Source organism: Lepidothrix coronata, unplaced genomic scaffold (genome assembly GCF_001604755.1).
Source record: "Lepidothrix coronata isolate B3197 unplaced genomic scaffold, Lepidothrix_coronata-1.0 Scaffold68, whole genome shotgun sequence".
Classification (NCBI taxonomy): Eukaryota; Metazoa; Chordata; class Aves; order Passeriformes; family Pipridae; genus Lepidothrix; species Lepidothrix coronata.
The window spans coordinates 529,780-555,388 of record NW_016690248.1 but is presented as its reverse complement, the minus strand read 5'-3'; the positions used below and the strand labels follow the sequence as shown (position 1 = coordinate 555,388).

General features: G+C 41.5%; 1 protein-coding gene across 12 annotated transcripts in view; it reads left to right on the top strand.

Moving 5' to 3' along the window:
- The window catches only part of MAP4K4 (mitogen-activated protein kinase kinase kinase kinase 4), a 170,543-nt gene that overhangs the window by 116,626 nt on the left and 28,308 nt on the right, over positions 1-25,609 (top strand). For 5 of the 12 annotated variants that reach the window (XM_017818400.1, XM_017818402.1, XM_017818406.1 and 2 more), the window contains 10 exons: positions 1,408-1,486; positions 3,600-3,775; positions 4,447-4,519; positions 4,998-5,208; positions 15,055-15,216; positions 17,319-17,405; positions 18,078-18,311; positions 21,598-21,759; positions 23,759-23,989; positions 24,896-25,002. In XM_017818400.1, the coding sequence (XP_017673889.1) occupies positions 1,408-1,486; positions 3,600-3,775; positions 4,447-4,519; positions 4,998-5,208; positions 15,055-15,216; positions 17,319-17,405; positions 18,078-18,311; positions 21,598-21,759; positions 23,759-23,989; positions 24,896-25,002 (1,522 nt within the window). The remainder of the gene's footprint in view (positions 1-1,407; positions 1,487-3,599; positions 3,776-4,446; positions 4,520-4,997; positions 5,209-15,054; positions 15,217-17,318; positions 17,406-18,077; positions 18,312-21,597; positions 21,760-23,758; positions 23,990-24,895; positions 25,003-25,609) is intronic. The other 7 variants (XM_017818411.1, XM_017818409.1, XM_017818410.1 and 4 more) reach the window with 4 other exon arrangements.

Here is a 25,609-nt window from a genome sequence, read left to right as displayed (position 1 = left end):
TCATTATAGTTGCTGTCTGATTTTTGTTGTTATTGACTATAATGTAAGATTTATAAATCAAATCACAATGCTCTTGTGTTGATTCATGTTTTAGGAAGTCTGATGTTTGATTTTGGGTTTTTTTTCCCCTTCCTAATTCATGCACATTTGCATGAATGCCCATGTGAGAGCTGCTCCCAGGACACTTCAGCCAGTGCTGTATGAAGTGTTTGAGCTACCCCATGACCTCCTTTTTGCCATACCTTTTAGTTCATTGCATTGGGTTGCCTGGATGGCTTTCAATTAAAAGCTGTGTCTGTAGGCTTTGTGAGACTAGAATTGGACAACAATTTTTTTTTCATTTCCAAACCTAAGCAGAGCTTGGCCCCTCTTTGTGTAAACGCACAAGAGGGTCATTTCAGAAGTAAGCAAAAATCCAATGTAAATGCTGAACAGCTCTTGTCCTCTGGCATGTAGGCCCTACCTTCTCCTCCAGTGGCAGCTGAAGAGTCCATCTTTAAGGTTGGTGCTCTGCTGGGATTGCAGACATCCAAGGGGCTTCTTTGTCAAGATTGTGGCCCCTTATTTTTGAATCCAGAATTCACTTTACATCAATTTGTTTCTCCTGAATTTCCGTTGTGTGGAAAATGTCACCTCTTCCTGCAGTGATCACTCAGGCTGAGACTGATGGTACAAGATGTCAAACACAGGAAGATGGTTAAAACAGAAGATTTGCTCCTAGTGACCTTTTTTGGTCAGCCTCTCTCCCTGCTTGGTTTCCCTTACTTTCCTGTTTGCTTTGCTTATGGGGCAGGAGGAAAGGCTGTTGGGCAGAATTCCTGGGCTCCCACTAAATGTCCACTGAAAGCAACGGAACTTCTTTTGACCAAAGTTATGGGCTTGCATTTCAGTTCTGCAGGGAATCCTTTTTTGTGATACACACCCTCTCGTGCTTTAAAACTTTCATGCCTTGAAGTAAAGAAAATACCTAAGTCGGGAGAGTAGAAACGAGGCATCCTCCATAGTGGGAGCAAAGGGCAGGTGGAGGGAAGTTTTTATGAAACAGTAACTGTCATTCTTCCCTTCTGCCATCATCATCTCCCAATGTTTTATTGACTGGAAAGTCAATAAAAAAGTTAGATGACTTGTGGCTAGAGGAGGGCCATGCTCAGATGTTCCCATCATGGTTAATTCTGAAGGTTAATCTGTGCTTCTATCTCCTTCTCTTTTTTGGGCTACCCTTGGCACACTGAGCTGTGGAACTCTTGTAATTTTGGGCTAATTCCATTTAGCTGTGTTGCTGTCTACACCTGCTGCATGTACATTTGGGATGGTGGAAATGATTGTGGAAACTGAAGTCATGGTACTGACAGAGCAACTAAACCAGTGTCTGTATGTCTCTGTTTGGTTTTGTTTTTTTCCCTTCAGCACTTTGTGACATGCATCCCATGAGAGCTCTCTTTCTGATACCCAGGAACCCCCCACCACGGTTAAAATCCAAGAAATGGTATGTATTAGTTATATCTTGCTTGAAGCATTTTGTAGCATGATGTTTTCTTGTGTCACGTACAGTTTTGTGACCGCTTCCGCAGAACTACAAAGCAATTTAAGTTGGCAAAAGTCGCTCTGTTATCTTTTGTACCACTGAACCAAAGCATGAAATAAAATTCATGCGTTGTTTAGTTCTGTTTGTCTCAGAGAAATTTTATCTGGAACTGTGTGTGAAAATTGCTTCTTGACAGAGCAGAATCTGTATTAAGGTGACAAATGAATCGATATTTTAAAAAATAAACTCCTGCAGCACTCTTAATATGCACTATGTTTTCTCAGATGTATCATAACACAAAACAGAACAGTACTATAGTGTTCTAGTTGCTAAATAGAAAGGAGCTATTAAAACTAATGAAGGCTTTTACTATAATTATTGTAAACGGTTGGAATTGAGTGCATGCTTCTTGCCAGCTGAGCAGAATCCATTAGTATCGGAGGATTTCCTCCCAGTTACTGGTTACAACTGGCACATATGAAAAAAAAAATACTCCCTAGAAAGAGGTTTCTTATAGATTGGATGTGATCACAGGATACTGTGATCCTGTCAAAATAATGAAGTGGTTTGACTGCCAGTTCAATATCAACATAATATAAACTTGGCTTGCTTGCTGGGGTTGGTCTCTACATGGATTGACTTATTTATGCACTTGTACTGTTAAGGGGTGCTCCCTCTCGTATTTCCCTTCTACATATATTAAAGGAATAGAGATGCATATACAGTATTTGCATAAGCCTTTCATTAACCTTTTTATGTAAAATAATAACACTTTAAGTGTGAGGAATAAAAAATCTAAACAACCAAGTAACCTTGAATTCAACCTTTTTGATTACAGTAGGAAAGTGAACTGATGGATGGAAATAATTGTTTTTACACTTAACCATGTAGTGGAGATGTTTGCTCTCCAAGCACTGGCGCAGGTTGAGAGTACCTACCAATGACAAAGTGACTCTGATCAAAGCCAGTGCTGTTGTGACTCAGCTGTTCTGATAGTATGCTCAGGGGCAGGTTATGAGCAAATGGGCCAAGTGATGAAAAAATCATAGAATCATCATAGAATGATTGGATCGGAAGTGATGTTAAAGATCATCTAGGTCCAAACCTTGCCATTGACAGGGATGCCACCCACTAGTTCAGGTAGCTCAGGACCACATCCAATCTAGCCTTGAACACTTCCAGGGATGGGGCATCCACAGCTTCTCTGGGCAGCCTGTTCCAGTGCCTCACTGCAGTTTTGAATATTTCCAGTATTGTCGTTTTGTAAGATGGCTTGTTGGAGACTTCTTAGTGGAGACGTCTTTCGAGAGTTCAAATGAAGTGCAAATTTAGGAAGGTGGTGCTGCAGCTTAGCTAACTCCTGTACCCTGTCATTGTGATGTGTGTAGTTCACACCCTTAAATTGTGTCAGAGAGAATTTGACCCCAGGTGCATGAACAGACAACACCGATCAACACCCACCTGTTGTTCTCTAAGAATTTTTTTGTGTGACTCTTCAGGTAAGAAATAAAATAATCTTAAATTCTAGCAGATCTAACTAGGTGAGCCCAGGTGCATACAAGAGCAGTGAGGTGCTGCGTGTGTTGGTAGTGGCAGACGCAGTTCTTCTGACTTCTGGCATGGCTGTCTGTAGCAGACATTCCCTTAGATAGCATGGGCAGGTGAAGGCATACCAGAGCTGCCCTGCCTCTGCTCCAAGCAAGCTGGAATTCTATCCAGTTCTGATCAAGAAGTAGCAGAGCTGGGTTTGCATGATTTACCTTCGCTAATAGATCCTGACTTTCAGAGTAATTATCCCTGTGAAAGAGGGCACATTACTGTGAGGCTGTGCCTAAGCACTGCAGGTATGTTCATGTTACCCTGTGTCCCTGCAGCCCTGTGCCCATTACGCTCAGCTTAGCTGGAACACACTTAACTTTGTTTAGGAGGTACATTTGCAGGCAGCACTTGTACTGTCCTCTGAGATGTGATGCTCTCTGAGGAAAGGAATTAGACTTTGAAGAAGAACATAAAAAATGTTTCAGTTGAGTTTTACCTGTCACTTTGTTTTGTTTTTTCCTTCCTGCTTTCTCAGGTCAAAAAAGTTTTTCAGCTTTATAGAAGGTTGTCTAGTGAAGAATTACATGCAGCGACCTTCTACAGAACAACTGTTGAAACATCCCTTTATACGTGACCAACCAAATGAAAGGCAAGTCCGAATCCAGCTTAAGGACCATATAGACAGGACCAGAAAGAAGAGAGGAGAGAAAGGTATGCAGCTTATAAAAATCAAGTATTTCAACTTGTCAAAAATACATATTTTTGTCCTGCTTTTCATTCTAAATCCCCACCCCTAGAAAAACTCCAAACAACCCAAGTCCTTAAAAGGTTCTTTTTTAATTCATAATTTGACTAGCATCAGGCTTCTGTGTTGTTCTGTCCTTTACAGAGAAAGTATCAATTTCAAGTGCTGTATTTTCCAATACATTGAGTTTACTCACTTCTGGGCCACTGCCTCTTCCATCCATACAAGTGTTAAATGGTATTTAGGAGGATATTGGCATATACGCATTTCCCATTTTTGATCGGCAGTTGTTTCATTTCCTGAAACAGTGCCATAAATCAGACTTGCATGAAATAACCCATCACAAGAGCTATGAAGCTAGTGTTTGGGCTAGCCTTTTCTCTTTATTCAGGTGCTGCTGAGGTGTCTTGTCTTACATATGAAACCTGGTGTCATTCAGGGAGCTTGCTGGAAGTCTTCTGTGCTCCTTTACAAGTCTGGGAAGATGGGGTTTTATATATAGAATGAGTTCTAGGGTCTGTGATAGATCTTTTCACTGAAGGGGACAGGAAATGGTTCACTGAGGTGCTACTGCAACCCTCCACTGTCCTAAAATTAAAGATAAGTACTACCTAGGCCTTTGTTTCTTTCCTGTTAGATGAGACGGAGTATGAATATAGTGGAAGTGAGGAAGAAGAGGAGGAAGTGCCTGAACAAGAAGGAGAGCCAAGGTAATAATTGCTTTTGGGATGGCTCAGGGCAGTCCATGCCAAGTAAGTCTAAAGGTCTGTGATTATGAATGAGGAGCAAACTAAATTTCTCTCTTATTAAGTGAATGCATAAGCCACACAAACCACCCAAAAAGTTTGAATACCTATGCCGTGACTGGTAAAGGCTTTAAAGCTCCCCCTCCTATGGCTTAGAGCCAACAAGCTCTGGATGGAGGGAGATTTATGGCAAATACTATTGATCAGGGTCTCCACAATGTCAGCATTGGTCCTTATTTTGCTTGACCTCATTTCACACCTTCCACTGAGAGCATGTATTTAACATGCACCCAGTGTCTTTGCTTTGAAAGAAATAAGATAAAACTTTAACATCACAATATATTTTATTAAATATTTTAATAAAAATTTCCTGCTTGGAAAAGGTATGTAATGGCTCATCAGGCTCTTTTGTACTGGAGGCTTTAACTTCCTCTTGTTGCAGTTCCATTGTCAATGTGCCTGGAGAATCAACCCTCCGACGTGATTTCCTGAGACTGCAGCAGGAAAACAAGGAACGGTCTGAGGCCCTTCGGAGACAGCAACTGCTGCAGGAGCAGCAGCTCCGTGAACAGGAGGAGTACAAGAGGCAGCTGCTGGCAGAGAGGCAGAAGCGCATCGAGCAGCAGAAGGAGCAAAGGAGGCGGCTAGAAGAGGTAGAAACAGGAGACCGGAGTCTGTGGGGCAGAAGCCCTTCTTCCATTTGTGTTTACCATTTCTACGCCCATTTAAAAAGAGTTCCCTGTAGCCCCAGCACATCTCAGGAAAGAAAACAGCATGTGAAAATCCAACTGCAAATGCAGAGCAAAGCACTTAAATCCATCACTGGCTACTTGAATATAAGCTGTCTTCCCAAGCATTTGAATATCCAGCAGCTCCAATGGAGGCAACAAGAGCCAGAGCTGGGTTGTTTGAAGGTGTTTTGTGTGGGAAGGCTGTGTCTTGGTCTCTGTTTAGACTTTAGGTAGCTGTATAGATCAGGAGACATTAATTATTCCCAGGTGAATTTTTTTTTCAAGAGTATTTCTGGGGAGTATGGGGGACCATAACATGTCTCAAATTTCCCTTTAAAGCTTTCTCGAACATTTGTTTGGCATTTATTCTTGTAGGTAGAAGCCTATTTTTTAATGTAAAACTCTCTCATGCATATTAACTTAATGACTAAAAGCCACCTAGATCGTAGAATCATAGAATGATTTGGATTGGAAGGGGCCTTTAAAGGTACATCTATAAATATGTTTTATAAATCAGTTTTAAAATTATAATTCTGCAAGAACTACAAATAAGTAAACCATCTTTCTGTGATACAGTAAGGAGGCAATTTCTATATACTACTGGAAGATAAAATGAATGTACATGTTCAATATTGTTCTGTCATACTTTTCACCTCCTAAAGTCTCATGTGCATTTATATATATGTATGTAGATGGAATATGCAGTGTGAGCTTCGGAGGTAGGAGGATTTCAAAACAGCTCTTTAGGGCAGAGCTGGGTATGACACAGAGCTGAAGTGAAACCAATCTTCTGGCTCTTCAGGAAGTACAGGGTCAAATTCCAGTCGTCCTTAAATGACCTCTTGCTTGCATCTCTGTTTCAACCGTTCACTTAGCAATGATGGAAAAACTACACCCAGTCTGGTTTTCCAAATTCTGGTAATGTTTAATGAGGACGCAACCAGGACCAAATGTTGATTTGCATCCCATGATGTGTTTGCATAACAAATAATACAAAGTTCCAAATAGCTTTCCAGGTCACATTATGCTCCTTATCCCTCTTTTTCAGTGTGCAAATGAGTTTAGTGCTGCTGTAAGGAGAGATTGGTAGCTAAGATTCAGCCACACATGAATCTAGGAGAAGAGACAAGGGGGAGGCATATAAACTCCATTTCTCTTCTGTTTCTTCCCCACCCTTCTAAGAATGCCAAGATAAACATCGTAGCACTTCCAAGTGTTTTTAGACTCTGTAGCAATTTTGTGGGGGGAGCAACTAATAAAAAAAGACACTAGAAAAATATGAAAATAAAATATTGATATTGACAAAGGTGGGCAAAAGTTGAGCTACTGTTTAGCCTCTCAAATTTTTCTTAGTGTGAGAGTCAATGGTTTCACTTAAATGGCACTTTAATCTCTAAGGTTCTGCAGGCAGTATATTTTTGTTGAAGAAGAGGATTACAATTAAATTATCTAGGTCATTTAACTTTAGTAATGAGTGCAACTCTTAAAATCTAGATTTTCTTTTTAAAAAAAAAAGTTTCCACTGCTGCTAGTAGTGGAAACAAAGCAGTGCACTGTTTTCCTTGCATGGTTTGAACTTTTTGGGGAAGTTGCAGATATCATAGCTTAATGAGCAACTAAAAAGAAAAGACAATTACCTGAAAGTTGTGTTTAATCAGTCCTGCTTTTTAAAATACAAAACAAAATTGACAGCTTCCACATCCACAAGACAACATGTAACTGAATAAGGTTGCACAATAAACCATGTAAAATTTTTAAGATATAAGTTTTTTACCTTGTATTGATCTGTAACCTCTGCCTGATTCCCCTGGAGGCATAAATATGAATGATGAGTTATAACGGTTTCCTTTTGCAGGTGAAGGGGTGGGCATATTGTTCTTAAAGTGAATTAAAAAAAGGCCTCACATTTAGCTTTCACAAAAAACCCCGTTTAGTTTGTTGGATCTTGTGTTGGAAAAATGTATGATCCCAAGTGATTTTTAACAAAATAGCAGCCAAAACAAGCTCTTTCATATGGGGGAAGGGTGGTAGACATATATTTAGATAAACATCAGTGTTGTGACACAATTGAAGGCCAAAATATTGGAATGTTGTCACTTTGTCCTTAACTCACTCCCCCTGTTTTGATGAAGCCAGTAAACAATGAAGAGCTTGATAATGGGAGTTAAGATTAGTGTCAGGCATTGAGTCTCAGGGCTTCCATAGCTTTGTTGATATTTTTACCAAGCCTTGCTTTCTTGCAATTTTTTCTTGTGTAAAGTAAGTTTATGTTTGCATATACCCAGTTAATATTCTTTGTTAGAATTTTATGTATTAGATAATCTTCCTGGACAAGTTGCATATACTTCCCCCCCTCCCTGCTTTCTATATTAAAATTGAGGGCTTGTTCTTACAATGCTGGCACAGAGCCTAGACAGTTTTGACCGAGACTGTAACAGGAACGGTGTTTAGGACATCTGCCAAAACTGTAATTCTCAGCAGTATTAGAGAAAAGATTACTTTTTAAAAGGCATATAGGTGACTTCTAAAACTTGTTGTTGCAGGAACCTTATAATTTGTGTGTTCCTGAGAAGGTGAAAATGATATGAGGTCAAAGTATAGGAAAGGACCCGAGACATTTTGGGATGGGTATTATTTGTCCTACGTTCAACCTTCCTTTAAGAGTCATATAAAGACTATCAACTGAAATGTTTCTACACCAGTGCATGCAACATGAGGAACAAACAAGAGGAGCTCAAAGTTTTGACCCGATCCCAGAAATTTGACATCAATGGCATAAGTGAAACCTGATGGGATGAGTCCTATGACTGGAGTACCCTGTTGGACAGTTACAGGCTCTTCAGGAGGGATATGCAGGGCAGAAGAGGCGGAGGGATGACACTGTATGTTATAGAAGGGTTAGAATGTATGGAGCTCACAGTTGGCAATGGAACAGTTGAGAGCCTCTGGGTAAGAATCAAGGGGCAAACAAATGCGGATGTCATCGTGGGAGTCTGCTATAGGCCTCCCAGCCAGGACGCTGACAAATTATTCTTTGAGGATCTAAGGGCACTTCCAAGTGAACTGCCCTTGTCCTTATGGGGGACTTCAACTTGCCAGAAGTTAACTGGGATCATCACACAGATGGTAGAACCCAGGCCAGAAGATTCCTAAAAACCTGGATGACGACTTACGGAACAGATCCTAAGGGAGCCGACTTGGAAAGATGTCCTACTTGATCTGCTGCGTGTCAACAGAGTGGATCTTGTGAGCGAAGTTGAGATTGGTGGCCACAGTGACTATGAAGCAACTGAGTTTAAAATCTCTGTTGGCAGGAGGACAAGTGCCAGCAACACCTCAACTCTGAGCATGAGGAGAGCAGACTTGAGACTGCTCAGGGAATTAGTAAGTAAAGTCCCCTGGGAAAATGTTTTTGCAGGCACTGGGGTCCATCAGTGCTGGTCGGTTTACCTCCTAAGGGCACAGGAGCAGCAATTCCCAAATGTTGCAAGTCAAGCAGGCGAGGCAGAAGGCCGGCTTGACTGAACAGGGATATTCTCTGGAAATAAGGCAAAAAAGGAAAGTTTATGCCCAGTGGAATCAAGGTGAAGTGACATGGGAAGAACACAGAGATACTTCTTGCTGCTGTAGGGAAAAAAGTCGTGCAACCAAAGCTGAACTGGAGTTGAAGCTGGCCAGAAATGTGGGGGCCAATAAAAGGAATTTTTTCAAATACATTAATGGCAATAGACTGTATATAAATATCATTGGCCCGGTGCAGGATGAGGACGGTCACCTCACAAACAGGGACAGAGACAAGGCAGAGGTGTTTAATGCTTTCTTTGCCTCTGTCTTCAACACAGATAATGGACCAAGGGGGTGTCAGTGCCATGAGCTGGAAAACCGTGACTGCCAGAATGATCAGTTCCCAGTTGACCCTAAAATTGTGTGATCTGCTGCTCCAGCTGGATCCCTACAAATCTATGGGGTCTGATGGGGTTCACCCAAGAATCCTCAAAGAGCTGACTGTTGTCACCACAAAACCTCTCCAGATGATTTTTGAGCAGTCTTGGGAATCCAGACAGGTCCCAGCTGACTGGAAGTTGGCGAACATTGTCCCGATTTTCAAGAACGGCCAAGAAGGAGGACCGTGGAAAGTGCAGGCCTGTTAGTCTCACTTCAGTGCCTGGTAAAGTTATGGAGAAGATTATTCTAGGAAGTATTGAAGAACACCTGAAAAACAACACAGTCACTGGTCACAGCCAGCACGGCTTCATGCAAGGAAAGTCCTGCTTATCAAACCTGATTTCCTTTTATGACAAGGTAACCCACCTAGTTGATCAAGGGAAGCCAGTCAATGTAATATTTTTGGATTTCAGTAAAGCTTTTGATACTGTCTCTCACAGGATCCTTCTGAACAAACTGTCCATCACACAGCTGGATGAACACATCATGTAGTGGGTGAGCAATTGGCTCATGGGTGGAGCACAGAGGGTAATAGTGAATGGGGTAACATCAGACTGGTGACCAGGGGTTCCACAGGGCTCCGTCTTAGGCCCTGTGCTTTTCAACATCTTCATGAATGACTGGGATACAGGACTGGAAGGGATACTAAGCAAGTTTACAGATGACACAAAACTCAGAGGAGCTGTTGACTCCCTCGAAGGCAGGGAGGTCCTGCAGAGAGACCTCATCAAATCAGAGGACTGGGCAGTCACCAACCATATGAAAGTTCAACAAGGGGAAGTGTTGGATTCTGCACCAGGATGGAGCAACCCTGGCTGTACATACAACCTGGGGAATGAGGTGCTGGAAAGCAGTGCTGTGGAAAGGGAGCTTGGGGTCCTGGTCGATGGCAAGTTGAATATGAGTCAGCAGTGCCCTGACAGCCAGGAGGGTCAACCATGTCCTGGGGGACATCAGGCAAAGCATCACCAGCCAGTCGAGGGAGGTGATTGTCCAGCTCTGCTGTGCACTGGTGCAGCCTCACCTGGAATATTGTGTGCGGTTTTGGAAACTTCAATGTAAGAAATATATAAAGCTATTAGAGAGGGTCCCAAGAAGGGCAGTGAAGATGGTGAAGGGCCTCGATGGGAAGCCGTATGAGGAGCAGCTGAGGTCACTTGGTGTGTTCATGCTGGAGAAGAGGAGACGGAGGGGAGACCTCATTGCAGTCTACAACTTCCTCGTGTGGGGAAGAGGAGGGGCAGACATTGATCTCTTTTCTGTGGTGACCAGTGACAGAACCCGAGGGAATGGCCTGAAGTTGTGTTGGGAGGTTTAGGTTAGATATTAGAAAAAAGTTTTTCACTGAGAGGGTGGTTGGGCACTGGAACAGGCTCCTCAGGGAAGTGGTCACAGCACCAAGCCTGACAGAGTTCAGGAAGTGTTTGGATGATACTCTCAGACACATGGTGTGACTCTTGGGGATGGTCCTGTGCAGGGCCAGGAGTTGGACTTGATAATCCTTGTGGATCCCTTCCAACTTGGTATATTCTGTGATTCTGTGAACTATGTAAGTAAATGTTTAGATAGCTCAAACAAGAAAGCCGAGCTGTTCTGGCTGATCAGGTATGTATCTGTGTTTCTGTTCAGCAACATGGAGACAACTGCTGTCTATGAAAAAGGTGTTTGAATTTGTACTAAGCAAAACTGAGTCTGGTTTGGAAAATTCAGAATTGGCTGTGCTGGAATCCCATTCTGTGTGGACCTCCACAGTTCAGGATAACTTCATTAAATGGTGCCTCTGTCCCTGGCTATGAGAACCTAAGGGATGTTTTTGAAGTGGTAGGTTATAGCTCCACTGGCAAGTAGTACAGTCCTGTAGAAGCAGATTGTACAATAATTAAAGTACTGAGGACCTGAAGATTTCACTCCATGTCTTTAAAGACTGGAGGAATTCCTTTGGACTAGCTGAGGTCTAGACTGTGTGCCTGCTTGTGGTTGGAGTGCATCTGCCTTTTTAATTTCGTCCAAAAGGAGTGGTTGGCACTCCAAGACATCTTCAAAATATGAAACAAAACTGGATAAGTGGAGACGATTGGCTGATTCATTTCGAAAGAGCCCTCCTGATCCGAACCAAGATGCTAATGTAGGTGTACCTGCAGGCAGTTTTTGCCAGGGCTTTGTGTCTTTTTCAGAGGGGGAGATTATTCATATCTCCTTAATTTGAATTGCTTGCAGCTTGGATTGGTACCGAGTAAGAAGTTCTGCTTCTGCTTCTGGTTTATCTCTAGTGTGAGCAAAGCTAAAGTCTCTTTAATAATCTCTTCTTAAGCTGATACCAGACTACCTAATTCTTTGTGAAAGAAATAATTAATATATGTATTTATCAATCTTTGAATATAAGACAGAGTAATAATATTTTATGAATTTTAAATTAGAGGATCTATATCTGTCTTCATCATTTCACTGTATGAAGAAGACCCTGAGTTTGTTGGTATACACCAACTGCATGTGTAGTTGCATTGCCCCCTCCTGGTAAATCATGCTCTACTGCATGGACTTCCAGTTTGGAGATGTCAGGTTCCATTATGAGATCATCATTATTGTACGCAAGAACCGGACAAGGAGCCAGAGTATTGACACAATGTTTTCTATGTGTGCTTTTTGGATTTTTTTTTTTAATTTTTATTTTTTAATGTTGTCTGCATAGTAAATGCCCATTTTGTGAAATGCAGTAATTTGAGGCAGTATGGGCTCTGTCAAAATTCTGTTTTGGCATGTCTGAAATTTCTTTGAAGAGTTCTTGCCCTTACCTTCTGGTCTACAGTTAGCTCCTTGAAAATAAGCTTTTTATCTGACATGTGCCAGAAAGTTGGCAATACCATATCCAACTAAAGAAGATCTGGACCCAGCTTGGGTCAATGCAACTTGCTTTGCATCAACCAGCTTTGCCATCGCTTTGACAAGATGTAGACTAGGACCCAAGAGAAGGTTGTCACTGTAGGTTACCTTTCCCTGAGCTTGTTAAAAGTAAATTCCATTTTGTTATTGGCCAGTAGTTTGATTCTGAGGTTTCAAAGGCCACATACAGAGGAAGTGAAATCTTTCTTTTCCAGCTAGATCTTGGGAATAAGGGGATCATGCAAGATGTTTGTGCGGGCTCCTGCAGTGCCAGGTACCTCCCTTTCCACACGCCCATCAAGGGGCTGAGGCTATGTCTGATGGGAAGGTGGAAGTGAGACTGAGAAACCACATCTCTCTGTGTACTTTGGCACACAGGCAATAGCACATTTGTGCTTTGGAGATTTGACTTCAATGCACACTGGTGGCAGAGAATCCTTCTTTCCCCCCCTTTTTTTTTTGCTGAGTAACAAAGATCTACTTTTGTACTGAGCTAGATACCTGGATCAAGGTTTGCTTAAAAATCTCATCTTTTAAAAATTGATTTTGTTTAGTTTGTGATGCCATGGGAAAACAGCTCTCTTAATCAATCTGTAACTTTTTTTCTCACACTAAGTTCAGTTATAATTATTGCTGAATACTTCTGAATTAGTTCAAGATGCAATGAATTTACCCATCTTCCTTGTAGTGAGAATGATACCATCTCAGGATTTGCAATATATCTGCTTAACAATGTCAACACAATATTGTTTGAGTTGATAAATGTGCATATTATATTAGCCAGCCAACAGTGTGCTGTCTCTTGCATCCTCAAGGCAACAATATTATTGTACTTCACATCTTAGTTTTCTTAAACAAAGAGCCTGTCAGACTTGATTAGCCAAGAAGCACCTGAATATATTGACTTAAAAGTAGAAATTGCTTGACACTGATGTGTATATTCAGAAATAAAAGTGCCTACTTAATCCTTTTACAGTGCTTAAAAAATGAGGGAGGGGAAGCAGTGAAACTTATGAAATGCACTGTATGCCATAGCTGCCTTGCAGCGCTTTTGCTATTTTTATATCTGCTTTCATTGAAGAGAGCTTGCTTAAGCACAAGCAAAAAGGCTGGTAAGTGGATTTAGTTAGAAGAGATGCAAGAGCAAGGAAGCTGTGTTTCTGAGAAGATACAGAAAATAAGGGGGAGAAAAGAGCTTATGTCTTGGGGCACAGGAAGGTGGTAGTGAACCCAGGATGATGCTGTGGGCCAGGAAGGAGGGCGTCATAGTTACAGTGTGGGTGTATTTGAACAGTGGTCTTCAAGAAGTGGCATCTTTCCCCAAACTTCAGTTAATTAAAGAGAATTGGAAATCAGCCTGTATTGAGTGTTTCTACTTCATGAAGTCACAGAATGGTTTGGGTTGGGAGGGACCTTAAAGACCATCTAGCTCCATGCCTTCCACCACTGAAAGCCCCATCCAGTCTGGCTTTGAACACTTCCAGGGATGGGACATCCACTACTTCTCATTGAAGAAAAGGTCAGAGAACCCCAAGAACCATCTTCCTGTGCCCCTCCCCCCGTGTTTCTTATCCACTCTCATGTCAGTATTGATTCCAGAAGGTGGAAAAGCTGTTGATTTTTCATTTACTTCATAGTAATGCAGGATAACGTGCCAAGCAGAGGAAACTCATCCCATTAAGTAACCTTTGCTTGTTCAGTTGAGCACAACGATGAAATGCACATCGGTAACTGGATTTGTGAACCCAAATAAAAGCTTAGTCTGCTCTTTCTTGCAAGACTACTTGGAGTGCCTTGAGACTGGCAAATCTGTGGCAGCTTTCCTTCAACAGAAATTAGTGATAGTATTAACCTTAACCTAAATGTGATAAGGAATAACCAATATACGTTTTCATTTTTGTCTCTGGGATTAAATTTGTGCATGCTATTTTTTGGTTTAAATTTCTTCTATATTTTTTAGCGTATTATAGAAACCTATAATGGAAGTAAATGTAGAGATATTTCCAGTTGATGGTTGAAAATGAGACAGCTGGGTCTTTTGACACTTAGGCAGTTGTGGGAGGCTGCCTGGGATTTTGAGGTAGGTGGAGTAATTGGATGCTTCTGCTGAAGTGCATGAGGAGTTGGTCACGACTGTATGGGCATTTAAAATGTCTCCTCTGAAGTCATATGTAGTGCTCTGTAGACATAAACGAATCAGTTCATGCTTTCTAGAGCTGTTTTCCAGGTTATTTTCAGACCTGAGCAGACTTATCAGCACCAGTTTGTATTTGGGTCATGTGTGGAAGCTTATCTGTGTAAATGTAAAAGCTTAGTTCAGCTGTTTTTCCTCTTTTACATATAGGTGCTTTTGATGTTCTGGGAGGGGCTGAGGTGTTATTGGTCAGCCTTTCGTCTCTTTTAGGCAAAGTTTGGGCAGTCTGTTAAACTGAGCTTGGACATTGGGCCAACACCACCAAGTTCTTAGCACACCATGAACTATTTTAAGAGAGAAGTTACTTACATAAAGTTCAGATAGTTGTCATTTGAGTTAGCTGATTCAGTAGGGCTGATAATTCACTTTTGGCAAGATGTAGATAATTTGCTGATGTCAAGGAAGTTGTCGCTGATTAAGATTTGAATTCAACAGTTGTTCAAAGATTGGGATTTCAGTGTTAGCCTCTCTTGAAGAGAGCAGTGGACTTCCACACCTTGGTTGTCAGGAACATGGTATGTGACTTTGTGTGTGCGCGCATGAAGAAACCAGAGAGAGTATGCGAGGCTGCTTTTAGAGATAGGTATGTGCTGGCTATGAGTTAGTTTCCTGGTGGAACACTTGCATAAAATGTTTTGTCACTCAGTTGCAGAACTTGCCAGTCCTCACTCCACTATAGAAAGCAACCCCACCTCTTTCTTTGATAACAACAAAAGTAAAACTTTGTGGTTTCTTTTCCCTTTTCGTAGCAACAAAGAAGAGAAAGGGAAGCTCGGAGGCAACAAGAGCGTGAGCAAAGGCGGAGAGAACAGGAGGAAAAAAGACGTCTGGAAGAAATGGAGAGGAGGCGTAAGGAGGAGGAAGAGAGAAGAAGAGCAGAGGAGGAAAAGAGGAGGGTAGAAAGGGAGCAGGTGAGTCCATGATACAGATATATGTGCAATAGGTTTGTTTCTTCTAAATCTAATTTAATTTTTTAAAAATTAGTAAACCTAAAGAAGCTTAGAGGCAACCTAACACTAACTCTTTCATCTTTGTTTTCTTTGACAGCAAATGCACTAACATAGATCGTAGTGCTTTATGGAAAATTCTGGCAGACTCAATATTCCCTCAAAAAAAAGAAGTCTTGTTGCAGTACTCATTCTAAATTCAGCTTGTGCCCCTGGGCTGGACTAAAAATCATTAGAATTGGCAAAATCATCACTGGGGCTGAAAATTGTTTCTAGGCTTGTCTTGCTGGATCAGTGGGTTCTTGCAGGACATGCCCCTGTTCAGAAGGCCTCCCAAGAGAAAGGCAGCTCTGTTGCATGTCAACTTCTGCCACCCAGAATTGGTCAGAGGCTTGTCATGAACTTTGCATACTCTGAATTTGAGAAGGAATCTTTGAGCTGCAGAGGGTTTTCCTTCTTAAAACTTAAATATACAATTACTCTCTCTGTCTGTTTAAAATGAGCTCTAATAATGTATGCCAGTTCAGGCACCAAGTATATCTTGAGTTATGTCAGTATGCCCTTAATATATTGAAAGTACAGGTGAGAAGCCTGTTAAACTGTGAAATTCAGCTGCTATATTTATGCATGAAATCTGCATGTTTTAAAACCCCTTAGTAACTTTAATCAGCGTGATAATCAGGGCAATACTTACTGTGCATGTACTGCAAAATACTGATCCCAAATAAAAGGCCAAAACTTCTGTCCTAGAGACTGATTGTAAATTTCTCATTAACTTCAGTAATTTTGAGTTTGACCCTGATACATCTTAATTTTTTCTTACATAAAGTCACTGTATTTTAGATCACTGATGATCGTGTTACTGGGGAATTTTATTGTGTTTGTGTATGTTTCAAAGATTTTTGAGTCAAAAGGAGAGAAGACTAACAAATGGGAATAAATATATGGAAAATCTCTAATTACTGCATAGCAATTTGCTTTTGGGCAGACACCGGGTATTCCCCCAGCTGCTTTTTAAACTGTTGAAATGCTAATTACGCACAGTGCCGGTAATGACAAATGGTTAATTGATGTGGCCAAGCTGAACCACTCTGAATTTTTATTCTTTTTTCTAAAAGAAAAGACATGTCTCCTCTTAGAATTTTTGTTAACTGAAACTGTGGCTCAGCCAATGTGCGTAACAACAGTATAGTGTATCTCATCAGTCTGTCACAAGACTTTCTATAACTCCCATCGTTGTATCACTGATCCATTAATTTCTTTATGCATACACTGTAACTGTGTGCGTGTGCTTGTGTGTGTGCGCGCATGCACATGTTACATACTTCCATTAATTGCATGATAGGATGTTACCAGCTTGGGTTTGGTGCTTCAGAGTTTGAGTTCTGCCAGGGGGTAGGTGAAGCAGTGGGTAAATGTCTCGACCTATTGAGGCTGCAGGTGAAGAAATGGATAGAGAGCAAGCGAGTTTGGTCTAATATCTGTTTCCTGGTGGATGTTTGTTTGTGTCATAACCATCGCATAATTCAGCAAGGCTGGCAGTGTTTGCTCAGGAGAAACTTCTGGTGAGGGCAGCAGGGGAGACGGCAGGGCAGGTCCCAACTGCACTTGGCAGAGCCCCTTTGGGGGAGCTTGCTCCAGCTCTGCCTACACTATGCCTGGCTCTAGCTGTTGCTAACAGTTCATCGCACCAGTGCAACACACTAATGTTTAATACAACTTGCATGTGACTTTGTATTGGCTGTGTTGAATCAGACTTGCTGTGTTTTAACTTTCCAAAACCTTCAAGTGCATTTTGCTGCTTCTTGAAACCACTTCCAAAATACATAAACGAGCTCTGGCCCGTGCCCGTAACATTTGCAGGAGTGCAAATTTCAGAACAGAAGGGGCCAAAATTCAATGCTTAGGAGGCAGGGCTTCCTAAATTGTTCTGCAGGCACTAATCCATCCTGAAGTGCGTTTCTCATTAAAGCTGAACTGGGGAAGTAGCGTGTGGTGTTCCACCCAGGGGGTTCTGATGCATTCCTTTTGAATAAATTTATTGCTGGGTAATTTCTATGTGACAGGAGTATATCAGGCGACAGCTAGAAGAGGAGCAGCGGCACTTGGAAATTCTACAGCAGCAGCTGCTCCAGGAGCAGGCCATGTTACTGGTAAAGCACTGTATCTGTTTTGTTCAGTAGCTATAGGATCCATTTATCCGGTCAGTACTAGGCTTCCCTCAGTCGGGCACAGCTGCACTGACAGTAGACAACAAAGGAGCGCGATTAAAAGGCCATTTATGCAAGCGTTGTGGGCTGACAGGCACATATGAGAAGTACTGTATGGTCACACTGCTTTCTGGGCAGTAAGAGGAGGCTTTATGTTAAAGTGGAACAGTTCTAGTGTGGTGGTCGAGTTTCTGAACAGACCTTGGCATTCAGTGAAGAACTAGAGTGCTTGTGTTGCAGATCAAAACCACACATGATATGTAAATCCACCCCAGGGTACAATGGCCTAGTGTTGGTCTAAGTCATTGTTTTATGAACTTTACACTGGATTTAGTATAAATAACTCTTTTTTTTCCCTTTAATCAAAATCAGTTTTGACATAACTCTCCAATCATGTCAAGCTTAGCAGTACTCTCTTGACTTTCCCAACATGAGACACAAGCCATATGGGTCTAACTTAGCTCTTGGTTACACTTTAACAATGAAATAAACAAACAAACAAACAAAAAAAGTCGCAACAGCAACCAGAAAGGTGCCTTTTTAATGGGATGGATAGGGACACGTCCAACATACAGTCAGTGTCATGTCTTGAATTACTCACCTGTTCTCTCAAAGGAATACAGATGGCGAGAGATGGAGGAACACCGACAGGCAGAGCGACTCCAGCGCCAGTTGCAGCAGGAGCAAGCCTACCTCCTGTCGCTGCAGCACGATCACAGGCGGCAGCAGCAGCAGCAGCAACAGCAGCAGCAGCAACAACAGCAGCAGCAGCAGCAAGAAAGAAATAAACAAAGCTATCATACCCCTGAGCCAAAATCCCACTATGAGCCTGCTGAAAGAGCACGTGAGGTAAGTCCTGCTTGTGGGCAGGAATCTGCTAACTGCTCCTCTGCCTGTTTGCATCAGCATGAGTGCAGTTCTGCTACAGTACAGTTGGAGGCCAAAGCGTCACTCATAAGAGGCAGAATACTTTAAATTGTTGGCCACTGGTTTCCAAACTTGAGAGCTACTTCTGATTAGTTTTGCCGCAATCACTGAAGTTCAGTGTTTTGAAGTATATATAAAAGTTGGAAAGAAGGTCTGGAAGGCTGCAGACTAAAGGGACCTAGTTTTGGAAGCATCACATCAGGAAGTTACATCTGTGCTTCATCAGATATGTTTTTGTAGGAAGCATTGGTGCCATTGGCTATCTGTGTCTCTGGCAAGTGCTGGTGATTGGAAATTGAGAGTCATTTGGAAAGCACAAATGTATAAGGGATATTTGCACACAGCACATTTTTACATGTTTTGACATATGCTCTTTGAAATTTCCTTCTCGTGAACACAAACCAGAATTTCATTAATTTCATTTTTGAAGTGTTAAATATTCTATTCTGAGATCACGTCCTACTCTTTTGAAACTTTGTGGTGCTGCCTTCTTGGACTTCAGGCACTCACAAATCAATCAGAAGTCACCAATGTGCTGTTAGTTTCAGTGAGTGGTCCCCTGTCTCCATTGGTCCATGGGTAAGCTAAGCAAGTAATTGCCTCTGATGCGTACTTGGCATTCTTTCAGTGGTCTTATTCTTATGTTTCCCTTGAGTGCCATACTTCCCACAAACCACCAGACTGGGCAATGCTAGTCAAAGCTCTTGAAGGCATTCATCAGCAGCCTGTGGGAACTAGGTAAATACATTTTGGAACAAGAACAAAAAATATCCTTGGGGTTACTGAACATGATAAAATAGCTCTCGGTTTGCCTTCATCCAGTAGTGCTTCTTAGTCTTTGAAGTATTGCTGTTTGGGCTTGGTGGACACAAACTCATTTTCTTCTAGATGCTGTTGTCCAAGTTTTTCATAAACCATGTTTGTGCTATCTCATCCATTCTGCTTGATGGTTGACGTATCTGGTACATCTCTCTTACTTGGAATAAATTCGGACGTACTGGTATATAGTGGTGCAGACATGGAACCAGCCCTCTGGTCCTTGTTGCACTCTCTTGGCCCATCTCAATGAAAGCATAGTGCCAGTCCAGCACTTCTGTCTGGCCTGAATGCTGGCTTTGGAGTGATGCAGAACTGTATGTGCTCCATTTTCCTTTCAGAGTATAAAAGGAGAGAAACTAATGAAGACTCAAGTGTTACATCCATTAGAAGAACCAGTGACTCAGCTATTTTTTTGTTGTAGTCTTTTTCTTTTGAGATTACTCTAGCTAGAACGAATGAAGGCACGGAAATGTTGGTTAGTAGTCAAATCTTCCCAGAGCTTGCTGTGTAATAGTCTTTTTAAAAAGTGTAGTAGAAGTATAGCCTGGCAGTGGGAGTGACACCAGTTAATCTTAAGAGCAGGCATTAACTCTGACATCTTTCTTGACATAAAATAGCGAATTAGAATGAGTGTTCTGTGCCTCATACTTTCAGACAAAGTCTCCATATGCGGAGATGCTGACCATAGGGGTGATAAGCTGAAGTGGACTAACTTTCCTGTTCTGGCAAAGTCTAATGGTGATCAGTTTTTTAACTCATTGCAGTAGCAATGAGGATATAAGGCAAAGGACTTCTAAGATTGGCTTTGGGAAGCAGCGAGGAGGTTGGAGCTTAATACCATTTTCAGGTCCAGACAGTCAGATGAGTGGAACAGGGTGTGTTTCTATCCAGGGGTGCGCTCTCTGTCTCTTTCCCACTTCTTGCCTGGTTTTGCAGACACGTGGCTCATGCAGTTCATGTACTTTGTGGAAGAAACCTCCTATCATCTACCGCTAGAGATGTGAAAACCTGCTCCTTCAGACAGAAGGACTTGGGGCTTTTCCTTGTTCTATTCATAACAAGAAGTCTGGCCTGTTTTTTAAACTTTAAAGGATGGCTCTGTGAATTTGAACATGGTGGTGAAAATAATTGTACGGTGAAGATGCTTGCTTCCATTCTTCTTGTTCTTCCCAAGACGTGATGTATTTTGTGTAGACCTGGCAGAAGCTTGTCTGCTTGTTCCCATAGGCAAACTGTTACATCCTCAAATTTTGGAAAGCAGAGGCAGGTTGGATTTGTAAAGCAGCCCAGCTGAAGTGAGGAGTCCTGGAAATTTGCCTCTGTCTTCTGACAACCAGTCTCTCCAGACTGCCACTGCTAGGAAACCACCCCAGTACTGGTTTTGTGCTTCAGGCACAAGGGTTTAAAGCACATGAAATCAGCCCAAGCTACCACGTTGATCTTTGATGCTTTGATAAAATTCTGGGAGTTTAGCATTCCTCAGAGGTAGCTCCTCTGGCAGAAACGCACATGCTGCCCTGGTTCCAGTGACAGACGGTCTTAGGAAATTTGAGGAGGATATTTACTTTTTGCCTATAGCCTCTCTCTGTCTCTTGCCCTTCATACCTGGCACTTTGTTCTCAATGCTGTGGCCTTGGAAGAGTCAATGTTTCTGCATGAGGATCTTGCTTGATGTTCTTCTGAGGACTAAGCACATTCTGATTTAGTCTTTCCTTCAACAAGCTCTTGACGTTAATGTATGATCACTTCTGCACCTTCCTGACAACAGGAAACAAGCTGCTGGGGTTGTCCTCTGCAGCCTATGAGGTTATGTTGGGAGTATTTGATAAGAGAGAGGATGATTAGTCCTACAGTTTTGTACTTAAAGCCGAACAGGCTCCAGTATTACCTGGTAGAGAAGTATATCCTCCTATCTCTTTTTCCTTTGCCAAGGAGAGAAGCACAAGAAAGCAGATAATCCAAAACCATTGGTTTCATAAGGTAGGTAACTAAAGTAAGGGATAGCAGTGGGAAATGTACCTTTATATTGTAAAGTTGTTTCTGTTTTCATATATCCTTTTTATTGTTTGTGGGGAAAATACTGATGGATAATAATTAGTCTAGGCAGAAAGAAGCCCAGTAATGGTCTTTCTTCATATTATCTCGCATCTAACTACCTCCCGTATCTCCTCTCTTTCCAGTATGGATTTTCCGTATTGGCACAATTACCACTTCGGTGTAGGTCACTCAGTGAACTTACAGTGCTGGCAAAAGTGGTAGGGAAAAAGTCCTGCTAAACCCCAGATGTATTTGGTTTCTTTTTGGTAAAGAAAAGTGGTACTCACCTTTGTATTTCTACTGTAATTGGTTTTATTGACTCAAGGCTTAACCTCTGTTTATTTTGGCTTAGGTGGAAGAGAGATTTAGAAAAACTAATCAGGGCTCCCCTGAAGCACAGTCTAAACAGATGGGCAAAGTGTTGGAGCCACCAGTGCCTTCAAGATCAGAGTCCTTTTCCAATGGAAACTCAGAACCTGCTCAGCCTGCCCTGCAGAGGCCAATGGAGCCCCAGGTAAGTGCCCAGGAAAATCCTGGTGAGCCTGGAGGAAATGCAGAAGTCCCAACAGGTTTTCTTCAAATTTGCGATTTTGGCACTTAGAAAGTCTTATGTAAATGGTAGCACTGGTACACAACATAACTTATTCACTAGATTTGCTCTTTATCTGTTTTTGCTTATTTTTTTGGTAAACTGATGGATTTTTGGGTTTTGTGGTGGTTTTTTTTGGGGGTGTGTGTGTTTTTTTAATGTTAGAGCTAGATTAGAACTGTTGCATTCTGTTATTATCTGTGCAACAGTGACATGGACTAAACGCTGGTGACAGTTGAAGAACACTTTTACAATTCAGAATTTGCTCTGTGCAATGTATTTACAATGAAAAGGATGCTCAGAAAAAAAGTGAGCTTGCTTGGTTTTTAAAATTCTTGCTGAGGGAAGCTAACCGAACAAGTGGGTTTTAATAGTATGAGCATGGTTTCAAAGAGATTTACAAAACATGACTAAGAAAAGCAAGTTTGTTGTCAGCTGCTACCACCTCTGGAAAATCAAAAAGAGGTTGAAACCACTGAGCTGCATGGCAGCTGTTGTTCTGTTTTTTTTCTGATGAAGAACCTCCAGATCTTAATATCTGATCTCATAGGAATTATGGCATGAATTGAAAAAGTAACCTATGTCTAAAACTTAGACATAGCCCATAAATTCTGAGCAATTTAGGTGTATTAAATTAAATGGTATAGTTCTGCATTCAGTTCCTGTTTCCATGCAGAATTTTCTTCTTTCAAATAAAGTCTGTTGATGACACTGCAAGCTAACAACATCCCTGACTGTGACTAGGTATTGCAACTCTTTTGGGCAACAGGAGAATTTGAACAGACGGGAGAGTGGGAGAAATCAGGACAGAACTTCATCTCTTACTCATTAATTCCTGGCTTATATTCAAACCTCTATGACTATTTCAAAATATTGGACTTGTATCTTCATGTTCTCTGTGCCAGCTACTTTTAAAGTCTGTGTCTTCCACTCATATTAAGAATAATCAGGCTCTTCAACAGCTGTGTGTATTAAAATTGAGGAAATAATAATCATACAAAAACAAATACATCCAACCTACTGAAACTGGGATTGAAAGCAAAGTTTTGGTTAATTACTAGGTGTGGAAACAGTATGTTCCTCAGTTAGGACATTTCCTCTTCCTTAGTTTCAGAAGTCAACTCTGAAAGACAGGTTTATACACAAGGAGGAAACAGGCTGAAGGGTCAATAGGGATTTCAGTGGAAATCCCAATGGAATTTTGACTCTGGAGTCACTTTGTGCCTTCTTAATGTATGTAGTTGAATGTGTGTGTGTGTAGTTTGTGTCTAAATATGTATATATGTACAGTATATGGTACATATATGGTGTAAGTATTGTATATATGTATACAATATATATATGTACATATATATACAATATAGATTATGTTTTTTATACATATTGCAATGACTGTAAAGGAATAAAGGCTTTTTGTTATGGTCTTTCTCCAAAAGTTTGGAACTGTGTCTAGTTCCTAATTTATTAGGAAACATAGATGTCTTTTGGTTTGCACAATTCAGAGCATTCTTTAATTTTGTACTTTTCTTCAATTGGATGTCCACTTCAAATTTCCCAGCCCACCAGTGCTGCCATGAGACCTGGTCAAAGCCCACTGAAGATCGGGGAATTGAAGGCAATTTCTTTCTTGAGTGGCCTTTAGACTCAGTCTCATTGAGCAGATATTGGGTCCTGTTTTCTTCTGGGCACCAGTGTATGTGTATGTGGAGAGCATATCTCACCAAAAATGCATATGTGCTGTATTTTCAGTCTGTTACGTTCTTTGGGCGCTTGCCTTGCTTTTAAGTGCATTGATTCCACCCCACGCTTACCTAATGCCATAACCAATTTGTCTCTGCCCACCCCACCTGCCTTTATTCTGTGTTAATTGGAAAGCCGGTTATACTGAGCGCATTGAATGTTTTATGTTTTGTTTTCTTGTAAGGTACAGTGGTCCCATCTGGCATCTCTCAAGAACAATGTTTCCCCTGTCTCGCGATCCCATTCCTTCAGTGACCCTTCTCCCAAATTTGCTCATCACCATCTTCGTTCCCAGGACCCATATCCACCTTCACGCAGTGAAGTGCTAAATCAGAGTTCTGACTCTAAGTCGGAGGTACCTGACCCCACCCAAAAGGCTTGGGCTAGATCAGACAGTGACGAGGTGCCTCCAAGGGTAAGGAGTAGAAAGACAGATGTGTGCTATTTTTTTATTATTAATTATAATTTTCTTAAGAATGTGATACCCTGGGCACTGGGAAGACTGTGCCCTTGTGCCAGCATTGGTAACAGTATTTTGGAAGGCAGATCCTAATGTAGATGTTCAGTCAATGGGTTAATGATAATCAACCTTAAGTACAATATTGAAGCTTCATATAAAATTGGAAATTATTTACAGAATGCAGCTATTTCAGAGAAACAATTTATTATGCAAAGTTAACAAGTCATTGCCATATTCAGAAAAGAATTTAAAATATCCCTGAGGTTATTGCTCAGAGTTAATTTTCCTCTTCATCTGTTAGCAACCCAAACTATGAATCATACATTTATTTAAAATTGAGATGGAACTGAACAAAAAGGAAACATTCAATATATTTCCTCTTCTTCTCCTCCCCCATCCCCCCACTGGGATTTGCTTCTTCTGAGTATATTCTTGCTCCCCCACCAGTCTTTGCCTTCTGCTGATCCATTCCCGGGCATTTGTTTGGTTTCCTTGAGCTTATTCTCCTAATTCTCATGCTGTTTCAGCAAATTGCTTTGTGCCTCCCCTGCTTCAGTCAAAATGCCATATTCTTTTTAAATGTCTCAGTAGTTGGGAGGGTAGTGGGGCGTGTATGTGTTCGTGTGGTAACTATTAAACACTATTTAATGTTAAGACTAAACTTTGCGTTCTCTTCAAATTCTGAATAGCATCCCAACTTTTGGTTTTATGGGTGTTTGTTTACTGCTTTTGGTCATTGATGCTAGCTTGGACTTAGAAAGTGTTAAAATCTTAAGAATATATTCTGTGGCAGGACAGGTTTAATTTTCCTCTTCTCTCTCTCCTCTTCATGGGTTTAACACAGTCTTTTTTTCTCCCAAGGTACCTGTGAGAACAACGTCCCGATCACCAGTCCTGTCCCGCCGTGATTCTCCACTGCAGGGCAGTGGGCAACAGAATAACCAAGCAGGTCAAAGAAACTCCACGAGGTTTGTAAGCCTAATGTCCTCACCTTTCTTGATTTGGAAGAAACAGGCTCATGGGAAATCAGACATTTCCAGACAGTTTTTGGCCAATGCCTGTTGGACATGAAAGGACAATGATGTTGGATCCTTTTTCAGTAATGATTAATATTAATTTCCCTTGATGTAGCCCATGTGTCAACTAAGACTGGCAAAATTTCTTCTTCCCTCTCCTCCTTTGAGTTGCCTGCACTGTAACTTTAGCAGTAATTTCAATATCCTTAAGATTTTGGAAAAAAATGTGGCCATTTATGAACATCTTGCCTTTTGATGCCACAGGTCAACTCAGGCATACTGAGGGGATTACTGGCAGCAGAAGTGTTTGTAATATCTAAAGTGAAGAGATCTCAGAAACTTGCTGGCATCTTGGCCAGAACCAGACTTCAGGAGGGGGAAAAGCATCCATGAGCTGTTACACAGAGCATCTGAGATTAGGAAGGGGGAGGAGGGGACTGACATCTGAGCTCAGCAGAGCAAAATGGACAGGCTCCCCTGGAACTGGCTCACTAGACGGGGGTGAAGGTATTCTGGTATTCTTTTTGGCTTGAGCTTGGGTGCCCAGGGGAATTCTGAG